We start from the raw sequence: 16488 nt of genomic DNA on the forward strand, positions 1-16488 counted from the left end.
GTCAATGTGACAGAATTTGACTGCCTTGAGTCTTATTTCTTAAATGGTCCAATTGTGACCACAGGTAAATATGTCTAGCCTCACACGTAAGCCCCCAAATGGGCAACCCCATACGTTACGTTCTGTGAGGTTTCTGTCTGTCCTTTTTTTAAACATCAGTCTTCCCCGCTTTCCCAGTAGGTGTATAGGTAGAAAAATAAATGAAGTCATCACTCTTTACTTCTCACTAGAATAAACTGTGACTCAAATACGGTGAGTGGTTATTTGCAAGGCTATAATTTTTTTTAATGACAGATTTTCCTAAAAGAAACCACTATAACATCTGTCCAAGTACTCCAAGGGAAAACAAAAAATACGTACAGATTAAGTCTAGTTCTTTAACAGCACATTGCCAAACACGGACGACAAGGATAAAATGCCAAGGAACCTTACAAAATAACTTTAAAAGATGCAATGTTTGAGTCATTCAAACGCGTAGGGTTCACAAAGAACAGAACGGTTAAGTCCGAGAGCAGCTCTACTTTGTGCGTGATGGTAACTCAGACTGTCCTTCATTCGAGTTCACTCAGGTGTCGAAGACCAACGGGTATATGAGCACAGTTGTTTCTTCTTTGCTTGGAGGTCTGTGCACAGATGAGAGGAGAGGAGAAGCTTCCAGATGCTGCCATAAGCACAGCAACCTCGGTTCCCCTTTGACAGAGTACGAAGGCAGATTTAGTGGACTCAAGCTGCATCGGTTTCCCTAAGAAAAAGTCTTCTGCATGCTGAAAGAGACTAGTACTGCAGGTGTCATGCTAAGTATTTACAGCCATTTTCATAAAGTGAGCTCAGTAACCTGACAGAATAAAAAAGGTAGTTGTTAATTTCTTGTACAACCTTTTACAAGTCGAATAACTATGTGGGTGAATGACGCTGAAGTTCAAAGCCCCTCAAACACACACTAACAAGAGATGAGAGACTGCACGAAGAGGCACACGTCATACCAAGTGCACATGTCACAGGGTTCCTGCATAGCAGGAAAGTCGCTACCACTACGTAACAGATGGCTCTGCCAACAGCGAGAGCTGCCACTCAAGGGTACAACAGTAGAATTCCCTTAAAACCTCAAGGAGTGTTTGCAACAGTACAGACACCTCGGGGAGAATAAGTACATATTTTATTTGGAAAGACATCTTTTGCTGGGCAATTCGAACATCACGTAAACACATCCGTTTGTGAATGGGGTAAGATTTAAGGCAATGCTACTCAGACCTGAGGGGGGAAAAGACCCACAGAAGTTCCTCGTTGTCTTCCGAAACATTAACAGGTCAGGCTCAACATCAGAACGTATCTCCCTTCTAAGCATTCAATGCACCAGTACGTTTTTTCAGCATTACAAAATAGAATCTACTTTCATTCTCTGAATAGGAAATGGGAAGTCGCTATGGACTCTAACTTGAAAACTGTAAAAAAAAAAAACAAACAAACAAACCCACACCCACACCCACACACACCCACACGGCAGCTTAGGTATTTCATATGAAAAACTAACATGGAGACGAAGACAAGTCTAGCCGGTGCGCGTAAAGGAAGCACGGCCCTTACGATAAGCTCCAGGGCGGCGCGGTGCTTTCCGACTGACCTTAATGTAGTGTGAACAATCATGGGGTCATAAATTAACTTTAAACATCAACTACACACTAACGAATGACAATGAGACACAGTAAAGTTCCAAAATTTTACATTTTGCTCCTGTTTGGCTGCTAAAGAGCAGCGATTTAAATCGATATAAAAACATCTGACCACAAAGCTGGCTATACAGATAAAGTACATAATCAAAAAGTAAGCAGCAACTGAGTTTCTTATTTAAACTTATCTGGTATGGAATATTTACATGTTCGGGAAGAGAGATCTCCGAAGCACCCCCACCTTCTCTTTACTCCGCTCCTGCGCTCTGCCCCGGCCCCCCGCCAATGCAAACCACGCACCCTGCACCATATACACCTGTACTTCGGCTAACCTGGCAGGATCACGCGACTGCTTCCTACAGTCTCGCTCGGGGAGAAAAGCAACACAGTTTTGGATGTCTTCTGTAGCCCTTCTTTTCTGAACACCAGTGTGCTATACTCAATGAATCTGTTCCTTCACAGCAAGGTGGGGAAGAGGGACCCCCCCCCACTTCATTCCCAACTCCAACGGGACAAGATCTGAACACCATCAGCCTCTAATGCCACAACAGGCCACCGGAGAAAAAAGGAAAGACAACGGTCATGACCAAGGCAGTAGCAATGAACACAAGCTTCCCAACAAAGGAACCTCTTCCCTCCCTGGGCTTCCCCAGAGATAACAGTCCCTCTTTCCTCTCCCTCCCCTCCCACGAAACAAAATTAATTCACGGCACAAGAACTTGGTACTCTGGTTAAGTATCAGGTAAGTGTAAGAAAGAGTAAATCTGTCACTTGGTATACTTTAACTGAGACGTAAAGCTAACGGAACACACATCACTGTGAAAATAACTTTTTTCTAAAACAGATCCAATCTACATAGTGCAGCCAATGAAACGTAAAAGAATAGTTTGTTCACGATCTGCCTCATACAGGATATTTATATTCTCTCAATGCCATATAAAGAGCATTTATATAGCTTAAACATTCAGAGACATGCACTGGGACTTTTTAGGTAGTACAAATTTCTTCACAATCACATGTGCAAATTTTACAAATCACTAAGTGAGTATTAGTAAGCTTAGGCTGGACTGTGTCTCGTATTATCTAACAAATTTAATGGGGGTTCGGAATCATCCATAGGAAGAACCAGGCGTGTTCCCCGAATGACCAGTTCGTGGTCCCCAAATGCAAGCTCCCGATCCAAGGCATCTTCAGAACTGTTTCCCATAAACCTCCTAGGGGCACCGGCTGCTCCTGATTCGGTGTTCACAGTAGAATCCCCATACGTCAAACTAATATCGCCATCGTTGAGAATAAGATCGGAGTCATCGTCTTTCAATTGCTCCTGGTTCTAAATGCAAATAAAACAAGTCTTAAGAATTGCCATGTGACTCAAGAAACATTTCCAATAGAAGACTTTTCAAGGATTCCCCATTTAAAACCCTTCAGGGCTAGCCTGCTGCCCTCGGGATAAAGCCCACAGTCCTCACCGTGGCTTAAAGACACGGTGCAACTCGGGCCCTTCCTGCCCCACCCTGCCCCGCCTGGCATCTGCTTCACCCACTCTGGCCACCCTATCGTGTGCCTGCCATCTGAACTGCTGACAGGTGCCCCCATCACTCCTGCTATCTCTTACCTCCTGTCTCCCCCACGTTCCCTCCTGTGACTAGAGCCTGCTGATCAGTGAGGTCTTGGCTTAAAAGAAAGCCCCTTCCTGCTAAAAGTCTTCCTTGATCTTGCAAAGCTGGCCGAGGCATGCCTCCTGTGCTCTCTCCCAGGGTCCTGTACATAGCCCCAGCCCTACACTGCCCTTCACCCTTGCGCCGCAGCTGCACGCACGCTGGTCTGCTCTCACAGCCCACACTAGCCTCCGAGCCCCTTCTATGCTCTAGTCCGACTACCGGACAGCTCGGGGCACACAGAAAGTATTCTCCAAATGTAAGTTCAGTGGATCACTGAGTGGATTTATAAGTGAAGCTTTTACTTCAGTATGAACAATGCCTAGAGATATAATATCCCCCAAATATGCTGAACCCTCACCATATACTTGTCTCCCAGCTCAATAAGCTTTTGGTTCTCATGGAGACTTTGTGGCCAAAAAAGTAGAATTAAATAAAGTTCTACAAAAGGGGGGAAAACAATCAAGCATATATATAAGGCCACTCTGGTAAATAAAAGAATGTTATATATGCATAGAAAAGTCTGGAAGGGTAGTCAACAAAATAATGATCGTTAGCTCTGCATGATAAAATTGCTAGTGATTTTTATTTTCATATGTTTCTGTACTAAAATTTTATTATATTGAGTACATATTACTTTTAAAAATCAGAAAGTCATCTTTTTGTTTTTTTCTTTTTTTAAAGATTTTATTTATTTGACACAGAGAGAGACAGCCAGCGAGAGAGGGAACACAAGCAGGGGGAATAGGAGAGGAAGAAGCAGGCTCCCAGCGTAGGAGCCTGATGTGGGGCTCGATCCCAGAACGCTGGGATCACGCCCTGAGCCGAAGGCAGACGCTTAATGGTTGAGCCACCCAGGCGCCCCAGAAAGTCATCTTTTTCTAATATGAAGCATAAGAATCATTCTAAACCACTCCTATGGATCTGGCAAAAAAGTCTGTGACTAATACTCCTTGAGGGAAGTAAAGCTGATACAAACAGCATACATCCGGCTCTCCTAAGCTATGTGTGTTTGAGAAATCTTAAATTTGGCTAAGATAGACTGAGGAGACTGTTAGACACAAATTTAAAACAGTTTCAATTTGCTGTTGCTAGAAATTTGCCTCGATACTCAAAGCCATGTGAATTAAAAACCAAATAAACCCATTCCACCAACCAACCATAATGCCCCCCTGCCCTGTACAGTACAACATGGAAGGCCCACCAGGGTCTGTCCCCTCACTTAGCAATACTCACAACAAAGTTCGGGGATGCCTTCGCACACCAGCAGGGGTTCTTCAGCAAAGATTCTAAGATCTTTATTAAGTTTGGGGTTTGGGGCAATATCTATCAAATTTTAAAATGCATATATGCCTTTTGACTCCACAATTTAACCCTTAAAATCTATTTTATATACCTTTATATACTTGGATAAATTCATAGGTACAAGAATATTTACTATAAGCATGGTTTGTAATCACAAGAAAGGAAAGGAAACTTAAAGGTCTATCCATAGGAGACTGATTAAATCAGTGCTGGTCCAGCCACACTACACTGCCATGAATAAAGAGAAGATAACGGATCTCGTGTACTCATAGAAAGGTAGCCATGATATACCATTAAGTGAAAAATGCAAGTAGCAGGACAATGCAATTGTGATCTCATTCGTATAAAACAGTAACAAAGCTATACATGTAAGTTTGTGTAAATTTGTGCAAAGCTATATATACACATGTAAGTAACATGTACTTCCTGTGTATCAGGAAGTATACACAATAAATCCTTCATAAACACTGTCTCTGGGGGGATGTAGGTAGGAGAAGGAGCAAACTGATTTTTCACTTTGTACATTCCATACTGTTTGAATATCTGGCCACAAGTATGGTAACTTATAACTAAAGGTAATCAACAAACAAAAAATAACATTAAAAATTAAGTTTTATGGTTGTTATGGTTACAGGGTACCCCCCCCAAAAGATGCTGAAATCCCAATTGCCAGTACCTGTGAATGTGACCTTATATGGAAATACGGTCTTTGCACATGATCAAGTTAAGATGAGGTCATTAGTGTGGGCCCTGATCCAGTACGACTGGTGCGTGTCCTTGAAAAAGGGGAAATTTGGTGACACACACACACGGTGTCATGTGAAGATGAACACAGAGATGTGTGTAATGCATCTACAAGCCACGCGACACCGAAGACTGGCGGCAGACCGCCAGGAACTGCGGAGAGGCCAGCAGCACGTTCTCCCTCACGGCCCTCCGAAGGAACCAACCCTGCCCACACTTTGACCTCAGACTTTGAGCCTCCGGAACCACGAGGCAACACATTTCTGGTGAGCCGTTCGGTCTGTGGTACTTTGAGACGGCAGCCCTAGGGAATGAATACAACAGTGTTGTATTTTGCTATATTCCTCGGGACGCGCCATTGTTGCGGAACTCTCAGCTTTTGGTGACGGTGAGGGGGTCTCTGGAATCCAAGGGCCGAGCCTCGCTGACTGAACTGACAGAGCTGGCCGCCCCTCTGCACAGAGCCTCGTGGGCTGACAGGGCACAGAGGAAATGGAGGCTGCTCGAGAGGGGAGCCCGGGCAATGTGGGAGGGAGAGATACGACTCCACGGGTGCTCCCCCTGCCCCTGCACACAATCTGTCAGAGGAGACAGACTCAACGGCCCACAAAGCTGGAGGGCACCCCGCCCTGTAGGCGCCATCTCTACTAAGACTCCTCTTCCCGTCCGTTCTCTGGGGGCTCTGCTCTAACGTACCACAAAGGAGGGCGCAGGGAACTGCACGGCGCCTGTCTACACTGCTTCGCCACTGCCCTGTCGCTCTACTCAAGCTGTTGCGTCAGACCAGCCCAGGGGGTGGGCTTCGTTAATGTGGGCGCTATCCGATGCCACGGGTTATTTTTGAAGGGCTGGGTTGGAAGCAAAGGTTTTTTAAAAAAGAACTTGAAAAATAAGATGTTCATATTTTAATTTTTTTTCAATTGCTGGAGAGGATGTGGAGAAAGGGGATCCCTCCTACATTGTTGGTGGGAATGCAAGTTGGTACAGCCACTCTGGAAAACAGTGTGGAGGTCCCTTAAAAAGTTAAAAATTGGGCTACCCTATGACCCAGCCATTGCACTACTGGGTATTTACCCCAAAGATACAGACATACTAAAGAGAAGGGCCATATGCACCCCAATGTTCATAACAATATTGTCCACAATAGCTAAATCGTGGAAGGAACCGAGATGCCCTTCAACAGATGACTGGATTAAGAAGTTGTGGTCCATATATACAATGGAATATTACTCAGCCATCAGAAAGAACGAGTTTTCAACATTTGCTGCAACATGGACGGGACTGGAGGAGATAATGCTAAGTGAAATAAGTCAAGCAGAGAAAGACAATTATCATATGATTTCTCTCATCTATGGAACATAAGAACTAGGAAGATTGGTAGGGGAAGAAAGGGATAAAGAAAGGGGGGGTAATCAGAAGGGGGAATGAAGCATGAGAGACTATGGACTATGAGAAACAAACTGAGGGCTTCAGAGGGGAGGGGGGTGGGGGAATGGGATAGACTGGTGACAGGTAGTAAGGAGGGCACGTATTGCATGGTGCACTGGGTGTTATACGCAACTAAGGAATCATGGAACTTTACATCAGAAACCAGAGATGTACTGTATGGTGACTAACATAACATAATAAAAAAACATTAAAGTAAAAAAAATATATGGTAAATAAATCTTTACAAATAAGTTAAAAAAAAGATGTTCATATTTTAAAATAAAGGCTGGTTGGCATTTGTCATTTCTTTCTGTGTTGCGACGCTTGGTGAGTCACCAATCTCACGTTGGTAGCTAAGGAAAAAAATATGGACTCCAGGTTCCACGTAGATAGGCTCGTGCCGCCTAGCAGTGCGGAACACCGGTAGATAAACTCTTCCTGATGTCCAAAAGTTGGCAGGTTTGAAGTAAAAGACCATCTGTTGCACTTTAGGGGTATCAAAAATTGTTTTATTAATCCTCTCAACATGCCTGTGACCACTCTAATTCACAGATGAAAACATAACTCATTCAGTACCGGGCGCGGGCCACATACCGTAAATAAATGAAAGCCAGTGTGGAAATAGAATTATTTACTAAAATCACTGACAGTAAGATGAGGTAATTCACTAGATCTCTTTTCAAATGCTGTTTCAAAGACCGTGAAATTGTATCTCTAGATTTCTATATGTATCTATATGTATTTTCTGGCTGGGCAAAAATAGGCTCGTATTCCCTCTCATGGATTTTATACCTTAAACACAAGCGAAGCAAAACCACACCCGTGACGCATCCACAGAGCAGAAAAATTTAACCTCATGGAGAACTTAGGTTTGGGATAAAAGCAACTTACTTCATAAGCCTGGGGGCTGGTCAGGCACCTGGCGATGGGCCCGCAGCAGGCAGGGAGCGTTGTAGTGAGAGGAGGTCCACTGTGCGTCAGCAGGGGCTTCAGATAGCTAAGCCACAGGTTAAGGAAGAGCCACGGCCCTTTCTTTGCAAATGCAAAAGAACCAGTCATGTGATCACCACCACCCTCGTGGTGTGCCCCCCCACTTCAGAGAACGGCAGAGGGTTTTCACAGATGTTGCCTCATTTCATGGCCAAGTTATGCCAGTGAGACCACAAAGGGAGGTTCTGTTATGATCTCTGTTTCACAGAAATAGAAACTGAGGCTCAGGGAAAGGAATAATCCACCTAAAAGTCACACAAGGAAGCAAGTGAAGGACCCACACGAATCCAGACTGGTTGGATTCTGAGTCCTGGGCCATGTCCACTGCTTTTCCTGTTGCCTTTCTGCTTTTACTAAAAGCAAAGGGAAGACAGAATCACTCTCAGTTTAGCGCTGAAGGAGACAGGGTAGAAAGGAAAGAGTAGTAAGAGTCACAAAAAGATGAAATTTTCCAGTCACAGAATTTAGTAACAAAAATGTCATTTATTGTGAATTCAGCTGGCATCTTGAATGAGTTGAAACTTTCTATCAAAGGAAATGTAATTCTAAAAAAGTTAAAAAATTATCTATCATGAGTTCCTCTACCATAGACCCTCATCTCAGTGTTCATTTATTCTCCAAAAAAATAAAAAGACACGATAATTTATGTGATACTCAGGAGAAAACAAGAGGGAATAATAAGAAAAAGTAGAAACAATGGGAGAAAGATCCATATACATATTCCCCACTTTCTAAAGTCACAACCTAAGGTTGGTCTCAGTTAAAAATGAGGAATAGTGCTGGGGCGCCTGGGGGACTCAGTCGGTTAAGTGTCCAACTCTTGGTTTCAGCTCAAGTAGTGATCTCAGGGTCATAGGATTGAGTCCTGTTCCGGGCTCCACACTCGATGCAGAGTCTCCTTGAGATTCTCTGCCTCTCCCTCTCCCCCTTCCCCCACTTGTACTCTATGTCTCTCTCTTTCTCAAACAAACAAACAAACAAACAAACAAACAAAACCTTTAAAATAAGATGAGGACTAGTCCTATATTTATTAAAGAAATGAAAACCCTTCTCAGACAAAACACTCCAGGCCCAGGTGACTTCATTAGTACAGTCTTCCTAGCCCTTAAGGAAGAAAAAATACCAATCCTCGAGAAAACAGAAAAAGAGAAAAATTCTTTCCCATTCATGTCATCAAACCAGCATTATCTTGTTATAGACGCTTGACAAGGACATTACAACAATGACAAAAAAACCCACAAGCCAATATCACTCATGAAAACAGACACAAAAATCAAACACAAAATATCAGTAAACTAAATCCAGTGACACACACACGGGATGGTGTATCATGACCAAGTGGGATTTGTTCCAGCCATGCAAGACTGGTTTATTAGTCAATCAATGAAAACAGCACAATGACAGATTAAAGGAGAATAAATTAAATACATGATCATCTCAATTGATGTAGAAAAAGCATCTGATAATATTCAATGCCTATTCATGATAAAAACTCTCAGCAGACTAGAAATAGAAGGGGATATCCCTAACTTGACAAAGGCTATCTCAAAAACCTATAGCTACCATCATACTTAATGGTGAAATATTGAAAAATTTCCTCCTGAGGTCAGGAATAAGACAAAAATGTCCACTATCATCACTTATATTCAACACTGTACTGGAGAGGTCCAGCCAGTGTAATAAGACATAAAAAAAATGTAAGGTGTTAGAAAAGAAAACAGGACATTATTTTTCACTTGATTTTATGAACAGTAAATAAAAAAGAATCTATGAACTATTTGCTAATAAGTGAACTTAACAAGACTGCTGGATACAAGGTCAATATATAAAAACCCCATTGTAGATCTATATATTAAGAGCAAACGAGTAGAAAATAAAATAAATACCTTTTGCAATAGCATCAAATACTTAGGGATAATAAATGTAATAAAAGATGTGCAAGACTGGTCACTGAAAATTATAAAACATTAATGAGAGAAGTTAAAGAGGATCTAAGGAAATAGAAGGGTATACTGTGCTCCTAGATTGGAAGACTCAATATTGTTAAGATGTCAGTTCTCTCCAAATTCACCTATTGATTTAATACAAATTACCAGCAGGTTTTTTTGGTGAGTGAGTGAGTGAGTGAGTGAGTGAGTGTGAGAGTGAGTGTGAGTGTGTGTGTGTATGGAAAGCGGCAAGCTATTTCTAAAATTTAGATGAAAATGCAATGAACCTAAAATAGCAAAGGCAATACTAAGGAATAATAAACCTGTAGAACTTCCCCTACTGGATCGCCAGATTTATTACAAAGTACAATCATTAATAGAGTGTGGTATTGATGTGAAAAAAAAAAAAAGACAAAGAGAAAAGAAAGTCCAGAAACAGACCTCTACTCAAATGGCCAAGTAAGTGATTTATAACAAAGGCCCCACTGCAATTCAGTGGGTTAAGGATGGCATTTTCAATTAACAGTTCTGGGTTAATTGCATACTCATATGGGAAAAAAAGCAGGTCTTGACCCATACCTCACACCATACACAAAAATTAATTTGTGGTGCATAGAAAACTTAAATGTAATAGCTAAGACAACCACACTTTTAGAAGAAAACATAGGATCTTGGGATATAAGAGATTTATCAAGACACAAAAGTGTCAAAAGAGTAATAAAGTAAACCTCATTAAGATGAATTTCTGTTCATCACAAGACAGGATTAAGAAAATGAAAAGGTGAGCTACAGACTGGGGGAAGGTATTCATAGTACATATGACCAATGGAGAACCCAATTCAGAACATAGAAAGAACTACAAGTCAATAAGAAAAAGATAAGACAAATCAATTAAATAACAGGCAAAAGAACTAAATAGACACACTTCATAAAAAATGAAGCCAAATAGCCAATAAACATACGAAGGGATGCTCGACCTCACTGGCAATCAGAGAAATGCAAATTACACCACATGCGGTATCACTACGCACCCATGGAAATGGCTACAATTTAAAAGGTTGATTAAATATCATTTCGGTGGAGAGCTAGAATAAGTGGGACTCCTTTAAGCTGCTGGTGGGAATGTAAACTGGTTACGACCACTCTGGAAAACTGGTTGGTAATATCTACGAAAGCTGAACAATACGCTTGCCCTAAACTTTTCTCCTAGGTATATACCCGAGAGAAACGAGTGCTGATGGTCATCAAGAGATGCACATGTGGACGTTTAACTGTTCATAATGGCCAAAGGCTGGAAACAACCCAAATGTTTATCAATAGAGGAATGGCTGGAGAAAAACAAACGAACAAACAAACAAATAAACCTGTAGTATAGTCACACTATGGAACACCACACAGCAATGAAAAAGAATGAATTACTGGTACAGACAACAATATGGATAAATTACATGTTGCTAAGTGAAAAAAGTAAGACATAAAATAATACATAATACATGATTCCATTTACATGAACACCAAAACCAGGTAAAACTAATCGATGTTCCTAGAAATCAGAATAGTGGTTGCCCTTTGCAGAGAGGAGGGGCAGGGAAGGCACTACTGACTGTAAGGGAACACAGGGCAGCTTCGGGGATGCTGGAAATGTTCTATGTATCTTTACTCGGGTAGCAAGCACACAGGTATACACATAGGTCGCAAGCTTAAGACTTGGGTATATTCTTTCAGTTATATCTCATCTGTAACAATCTGGCTACAAAAAGGACCTGAAACCAAGAATGATGAATGATTAATTCTACTAGGGCACGAGGTATTAAAATTACTGGGTCTTGGGGTACCTGGGTGGCTCAGCTGGTTAAGCGTCCGACTCTTGGTTTCAGTTCAGGTCATGATCTCAGGGTCGTGAGATCAAGTCCTACGTCAGGCTCTGTGCTGGGCGTGGAGCCTGCTTAAAATTCTTTCTCTCTCTCTCTCTCAAAAAAAAAAAAATTACTGGGTCTTAGTCTGGTAGTACTTAATAGGGTAGTACTGAATCAAATCTTGGTGTTTACTTCTGTAAAAATATACAGAAAAATAAGCTATTATTCTGCTCTTTCTCTACATCAGGATTATTTAGTTATTTTGTACATATCTTACACAGAAAATGTACAAAACATTTTATTCAGGAAACATTAAACACTTTTTGTTAAATCAGAGGGAAGAAAAGGCCCCAAGAGATATGGGAGTGGCTTATACTCAAATGCTGATAATGGAGCCAGAAGTAATGACATAATCATTAAACAATTTTAAAGAGCCAGGATCTCTCTCCCTACTGGGAGTCTTAATACCACAGATATGCTTGTATTCTTGTTTCCATACAGTAATTTAATTGGAGTACTTGCAAAAAGTGATTGTAAAAATCTAGCAAACGGAATTTAGTAAGTAGTAGCTTCTAATGATAAGTGCCAAGTGCATTTTTCTTAAATATACAAGGCTTTCATCAGAAAGTCAAAAGCAAAGGAAACATTTTTTACATGGTTGCCGCAAATTGGCTTTGCTGGAACACAAACCGGGGTTTGATTTATTTACTAATAAGCCTCAGCCTGAAAGAACTGCATGGTCCCTTTTCCCATTAAATTTTCAAACAAGAAATTAATTTTAAAAAATTATTTATTTATTCAACAGAGAGAGAGAGAGCACGAGAGAGCACTCACGCGCACAAGCGGGGGCAGAGGGAGAGGGAGAAGCAGGCTCCCCACTGGGCAGGGAGCCCAATGCGGGGCTCGATCCCAGGACCCTGAGACCATGACCTGAGTCGAAGGCAGATGCTTCACTGACTGAGCCACCCACATGCCCCCAAGAAATTGATTTTAATAAATAGTAAGGGATAAAATGTTTTCTGAAAGGCATGATTTAAACAGGTCATAGAACATAACACAACGCAAAGTAGCGCTATGAAGAAGAGTTACAACAGGAGAAGACAGAGATTTGGTAAGCAATGAACTGGCACCCTGAACAGACAGGTGAACCTTCCAGTCTCCTGATGGGTCAGGGAAAGCAGGCCCACCACTGGCTGCTGCGATATCTAACACAGCTCTGCTTGCATCTCATCCTCACACTTTTCCCTGCGGCAGCCTTTCCTCTTTTACGCTAGCAAGCGCACTGACAAGGACTGGCAAATACCTTTTGCAAGATTCGCTAAATTAAATAAAAGACAACTATTGCTCCAACAAATAGGCCAAGAGACGGAAGAAAGTCTACCATAAGGGCTCCTGAGGCCCATCACACAGCCACCTTCTGCACTAACCACTCCCTGCTGGCTTCGTGGGTTTTCAGAGGAACGCACTTGTGTGGATTGCCTTCTCCATCTACCTCACCGAAGGAGAAAGGGAAGACCAAAGGTAGGTTTTGTATTCCATTTCAGGAAGGGAATAGTCAAAACAGCCATTCCGTGGCACTGTAACTGGCCTGGTCACACTACCATGTTTTCCCCTCAGTTAAGGATACTTATGGTCAAAGTTGTACCATATCCGGAAAAGCCAGGCACTCTCTGCTTTGGTGGTTCTTCTCTCGTTGTCAGGAATACCCTGCAAACAGATAATAAAGAACTCAATACATACACTGAGATCAAAAGCACATTTATTTAGAGTCATTTCTTTGTAGACTTGGAAATATAGCCTACTTCAATACAAGATACCCTCTATCATGGGTAACATTGGAAATTTAATAGCTTGTATATTGCAGCTCTGGAATACGAAATTGAAATGTTTTTCTCAACACCTCTATTACTCAGGCTGCTTGCTGATTTATGAGTCTACTGTCATTTAAAAAATCAATGTGGGATAATTCGCCCTTAAATCTGCAAGACTTACACCCACAATGTGAATTGCATCTTAAGTAGAAAACATCACATCAACATCCCTATCTTTGGGAGTTGTTATGGGTCCCAAAAGTAACTGGTTTCTGCAAAGATGCTACTATGTTCTTAGAACACTAGCAAAATGAAAGGAAGCAGAAAAATTCCATGGTAAGCCTGACTGGCTAGAAAGGAAAACTAACATAGCAAGCAGGGCCTCTTCTAAAATAGCTTCCAAAAACAAACTGGGTCCTTATTTGTAATGTGGTACAGTCAGCAGTGGGGCAGTTAGGTGATCTGGTTTATCTCAGCTCTGACATGAACTAGTGGGACAAGTCCCTTCCCCTCTCTGAGCCTGGATTTCGTCATGTACACAGTGCGAGGGGGTCAAGAATCTCCAAGGCCCTTTCTAGCATGATGTTCCACAGTTCCAGGCTTTCTGAAGAACACAGAGTTTAGATTCTGGGTTTGGGTTCTTTCCTGTCCTTCCTGATCTTCAAGATAAATAAATATCTTCCTCTCAACATGTACCAAAACATACACAATGTAAGAATGTTTGAGAACACTGCATGGGCTTACGAGAGCTGAAAAACACCTGTACTTCCGTTCACACCGGTACGCAAAGGTTTGTGTGTGTCTGTGTTTTGAAGAGTGATGGATCTACAAATCTCATGATCCCCTCACCACATTAACACCTATACACCTAACCCTCACATACTCCATACTTACTACCATGGTCCTCTCTGCTTCCCAGCGGACACTCAAAATACTGACTACACGATATAACAAAGCGAGACACCCATAGGGTTTTGAGGGCAATGGAAAAATGGTATTTTTTTTCTGCATCTCACAGCTGGTACTCACCTACCTGGCTTTCTTTCTCCATTCCCATTTCTCCTCTGAGGTGACAGAGGTGACATAGCAGGTGGAGACTTATGTGGATCATGACCAAGCATTTGTCTGGGGAACTGTATGACACGTGATTCTTGTTTGGGAACAGGGGTGGAGGCCTTGAGGAACGACTATCCCTTAGAAACTACCCCAGCAGCTCGGCATCATGCAGTTTTATCCAGCCTGGTTTGCACAAGTATTTCAAGCCCAAGCCCATGAAAGTATACTAGTCTGGTTCTGACCACAAAAGAGGCAAGTACTTACTATATTACATACACTCATCACTCAACAGCTAACAAAATTAGCATTTAGGAAATGAATCTGAGAAAAAAATTTTTTTTTGGAACCACACCCCGAAGACAAATAGACCACAGCTTGTTTCAGACAAGAAAAAGAATGTGTTTTGGAAGAGAGGCTTTCCATCTTTAAAAACATAATTTCTGTGATTTCCCATCTAATGTCTAGGATGGAGTCATGTATTCAGTGGTACTCAGAAACCTTTAAAAAGCAGATGGAAAACACCAGAAAAGGGTGGCCAGTCTGGAGAAGGCATACCAGGCTCAGGTTCAGAGGAACAAATGAGAAAAGGACACGTGGAATTAAGCAAGGAGACGTGGGTAAGGTAGAGGCACGGGGCAAGAAAGTATTCTCCTGAACAGCCAGGGGAGACGGGCTGAAGACTGCAAAGCTTCTAGGCGGTTCTCAAGGGCAGCTGCTGGTCATCCAGTTTGAAAGTTACACAGGAAGAGCAGCTGGAGTGGGGCTGACATCAGAGACAAGGCTTCATGCGCAAACCAGAGTGGAAAAAGGATCTGTGTGCCAGAGCCGTCACTTGAAAACCCAGGAGCGCTTAAGGGACTGTTCCCCTCCATGGCCAAAGCCCGGGTTGGCCCACAGATAGGAGAGCTGTCACCCCTGATAACCACATGTTGTCTAAAATTTGGTTTTGTCTCTATCAAGCAGTGAGAAAAGCCAGGAATGATGTCAGTTAAAAGCTGGTACAAACAGGACAGGATCTAAATAATAGTGGCACGAAGTCTGTGGTAGACCATTTTCTTTCCGAATGGCTGCACGTTTGACGGGAATGCTAGAGACAACACAAACGCATATTTACCAAGTGTTCTTGGTCGGAATCAACACCAACCCTAAAGGAGAAACACAAAAGGCAAATGAGATCTTGAGGCCAAAATGAGGTCTATTCCCGTCCGTGCCGTATCAGGCCACTACTTTCCCCAACACACGCAAGCTACGGAATGGTTAATCTTTCTTTGCCTCTCTCTGGTTGCTGAGGTAGATTTTTGGCTCCTGCCACTTTCCTTAGCAACAGCTTGGATCCTGAGGCAGGCAGGATCTACTAATGATTCTCCTCCTGCAATCCCACTTACCAGTTTCAGAAAAATAACACTCTCTTCACTGAATGGCAGGGCACTAGAAGCAGAGGCCGGGGAAGCGGCGAGGCCCTGGTTGCTCAATCGGAACCACCGGGTAGTTCCAGACACAAGCCTGGCACCCGGCGCAGTTCCAGGAGGGAGCTGCGTGTTTGCGGACCTCCCAGCTCTCATGGCAACGTTCTGTTATGATGACTGAAGAGAGGGCCCAGTTACAGTTTTTTTCACAGGCTACTGGACAGATATTAGCCTGGCTTCTTCATCAATACCTTTTATCTGCTTAAAATTCCTGCTTTCCGTATCCCAGAGAACAGCTTCATTATAGGAAGCTCTCTTTGACTCTTCTCTCTCAACACCGGCACCCACCAACTCTCTGCGCTCTTTCTCTAAACTGTTTCTCACATCTTCTCTCCTTTCCATTCCAACAGCTCAAGCTCAGGCCTCTCTGTGACTCATGAGGTCTGTCGCAATCGGCTGTAAAGTTGTCTAGCTGCCAGGATGTCCCCTAGAGTTAGCTAGGTCTAAAGCATGGAACTCACGGGGTCGTCCCTTGGCAAAAGACCCCGAGAGTAGCTTATAACCCAGAGGGTCAAGTCTAAAGCCCTTCGGGCGGCACTGAAGACTGTCTACGGACTGGCGACTCCTGTCACTCCAACC

General features: G+C 42.7%; 1 protein-coding gene across 4 annotated transcripts in view; it reads right to left on the reverse strand.

Annotated features, from left to right (window-relative positions):
• Positions 1 to 255: 255 nt before the first annotated feature.
• Positions 256 to 16488, reverse strand: part of SLC9A6 (solute carrier family 9 member A6) — a 53152-nt gene continuing 36919 nt past the window's right edge. For all 4 annotated transcript variants that reach the window (XM_087860048.1, XM_087860047.1, XM_087860050.1 and 1 more), the window contains 4 exons: positions 15558 to 15588; positions 13204 to 13283; positions 7694 to 7799; positions 256 to 2997 (listed from right to left, as the gene is read on the reverse strand). In XM_087860048.1, coding sequence (XP_087716174.1) covers positions 2725 to 2997; positions 7694 to 7799; positions 13204 to 13283; positions 15558 to 15588 — 490 coding nt within the window. In that variant the 3' untranslated portion in view covers positions 256 to 2724. The remainder of the gene's footprint in view (positions 2998 to 7693; positions 7800 to 13203; positions 13284 to 15557; positions 15589 to 16488) is intronic.

The sequence above is a fragment of the Ursus americanus genome, chromosome X (assembly GCF_024610735.1).
Source record: "Ursus americanus isolate L20-20 chromosome X, mUrsAme1.1.p, whole genome shotgun sequence".
NCBI lineage: Eukaryota > Metazoa > Chordata > Mammalia > Carnivora > Ursidae > Ursus > Ursus americanus.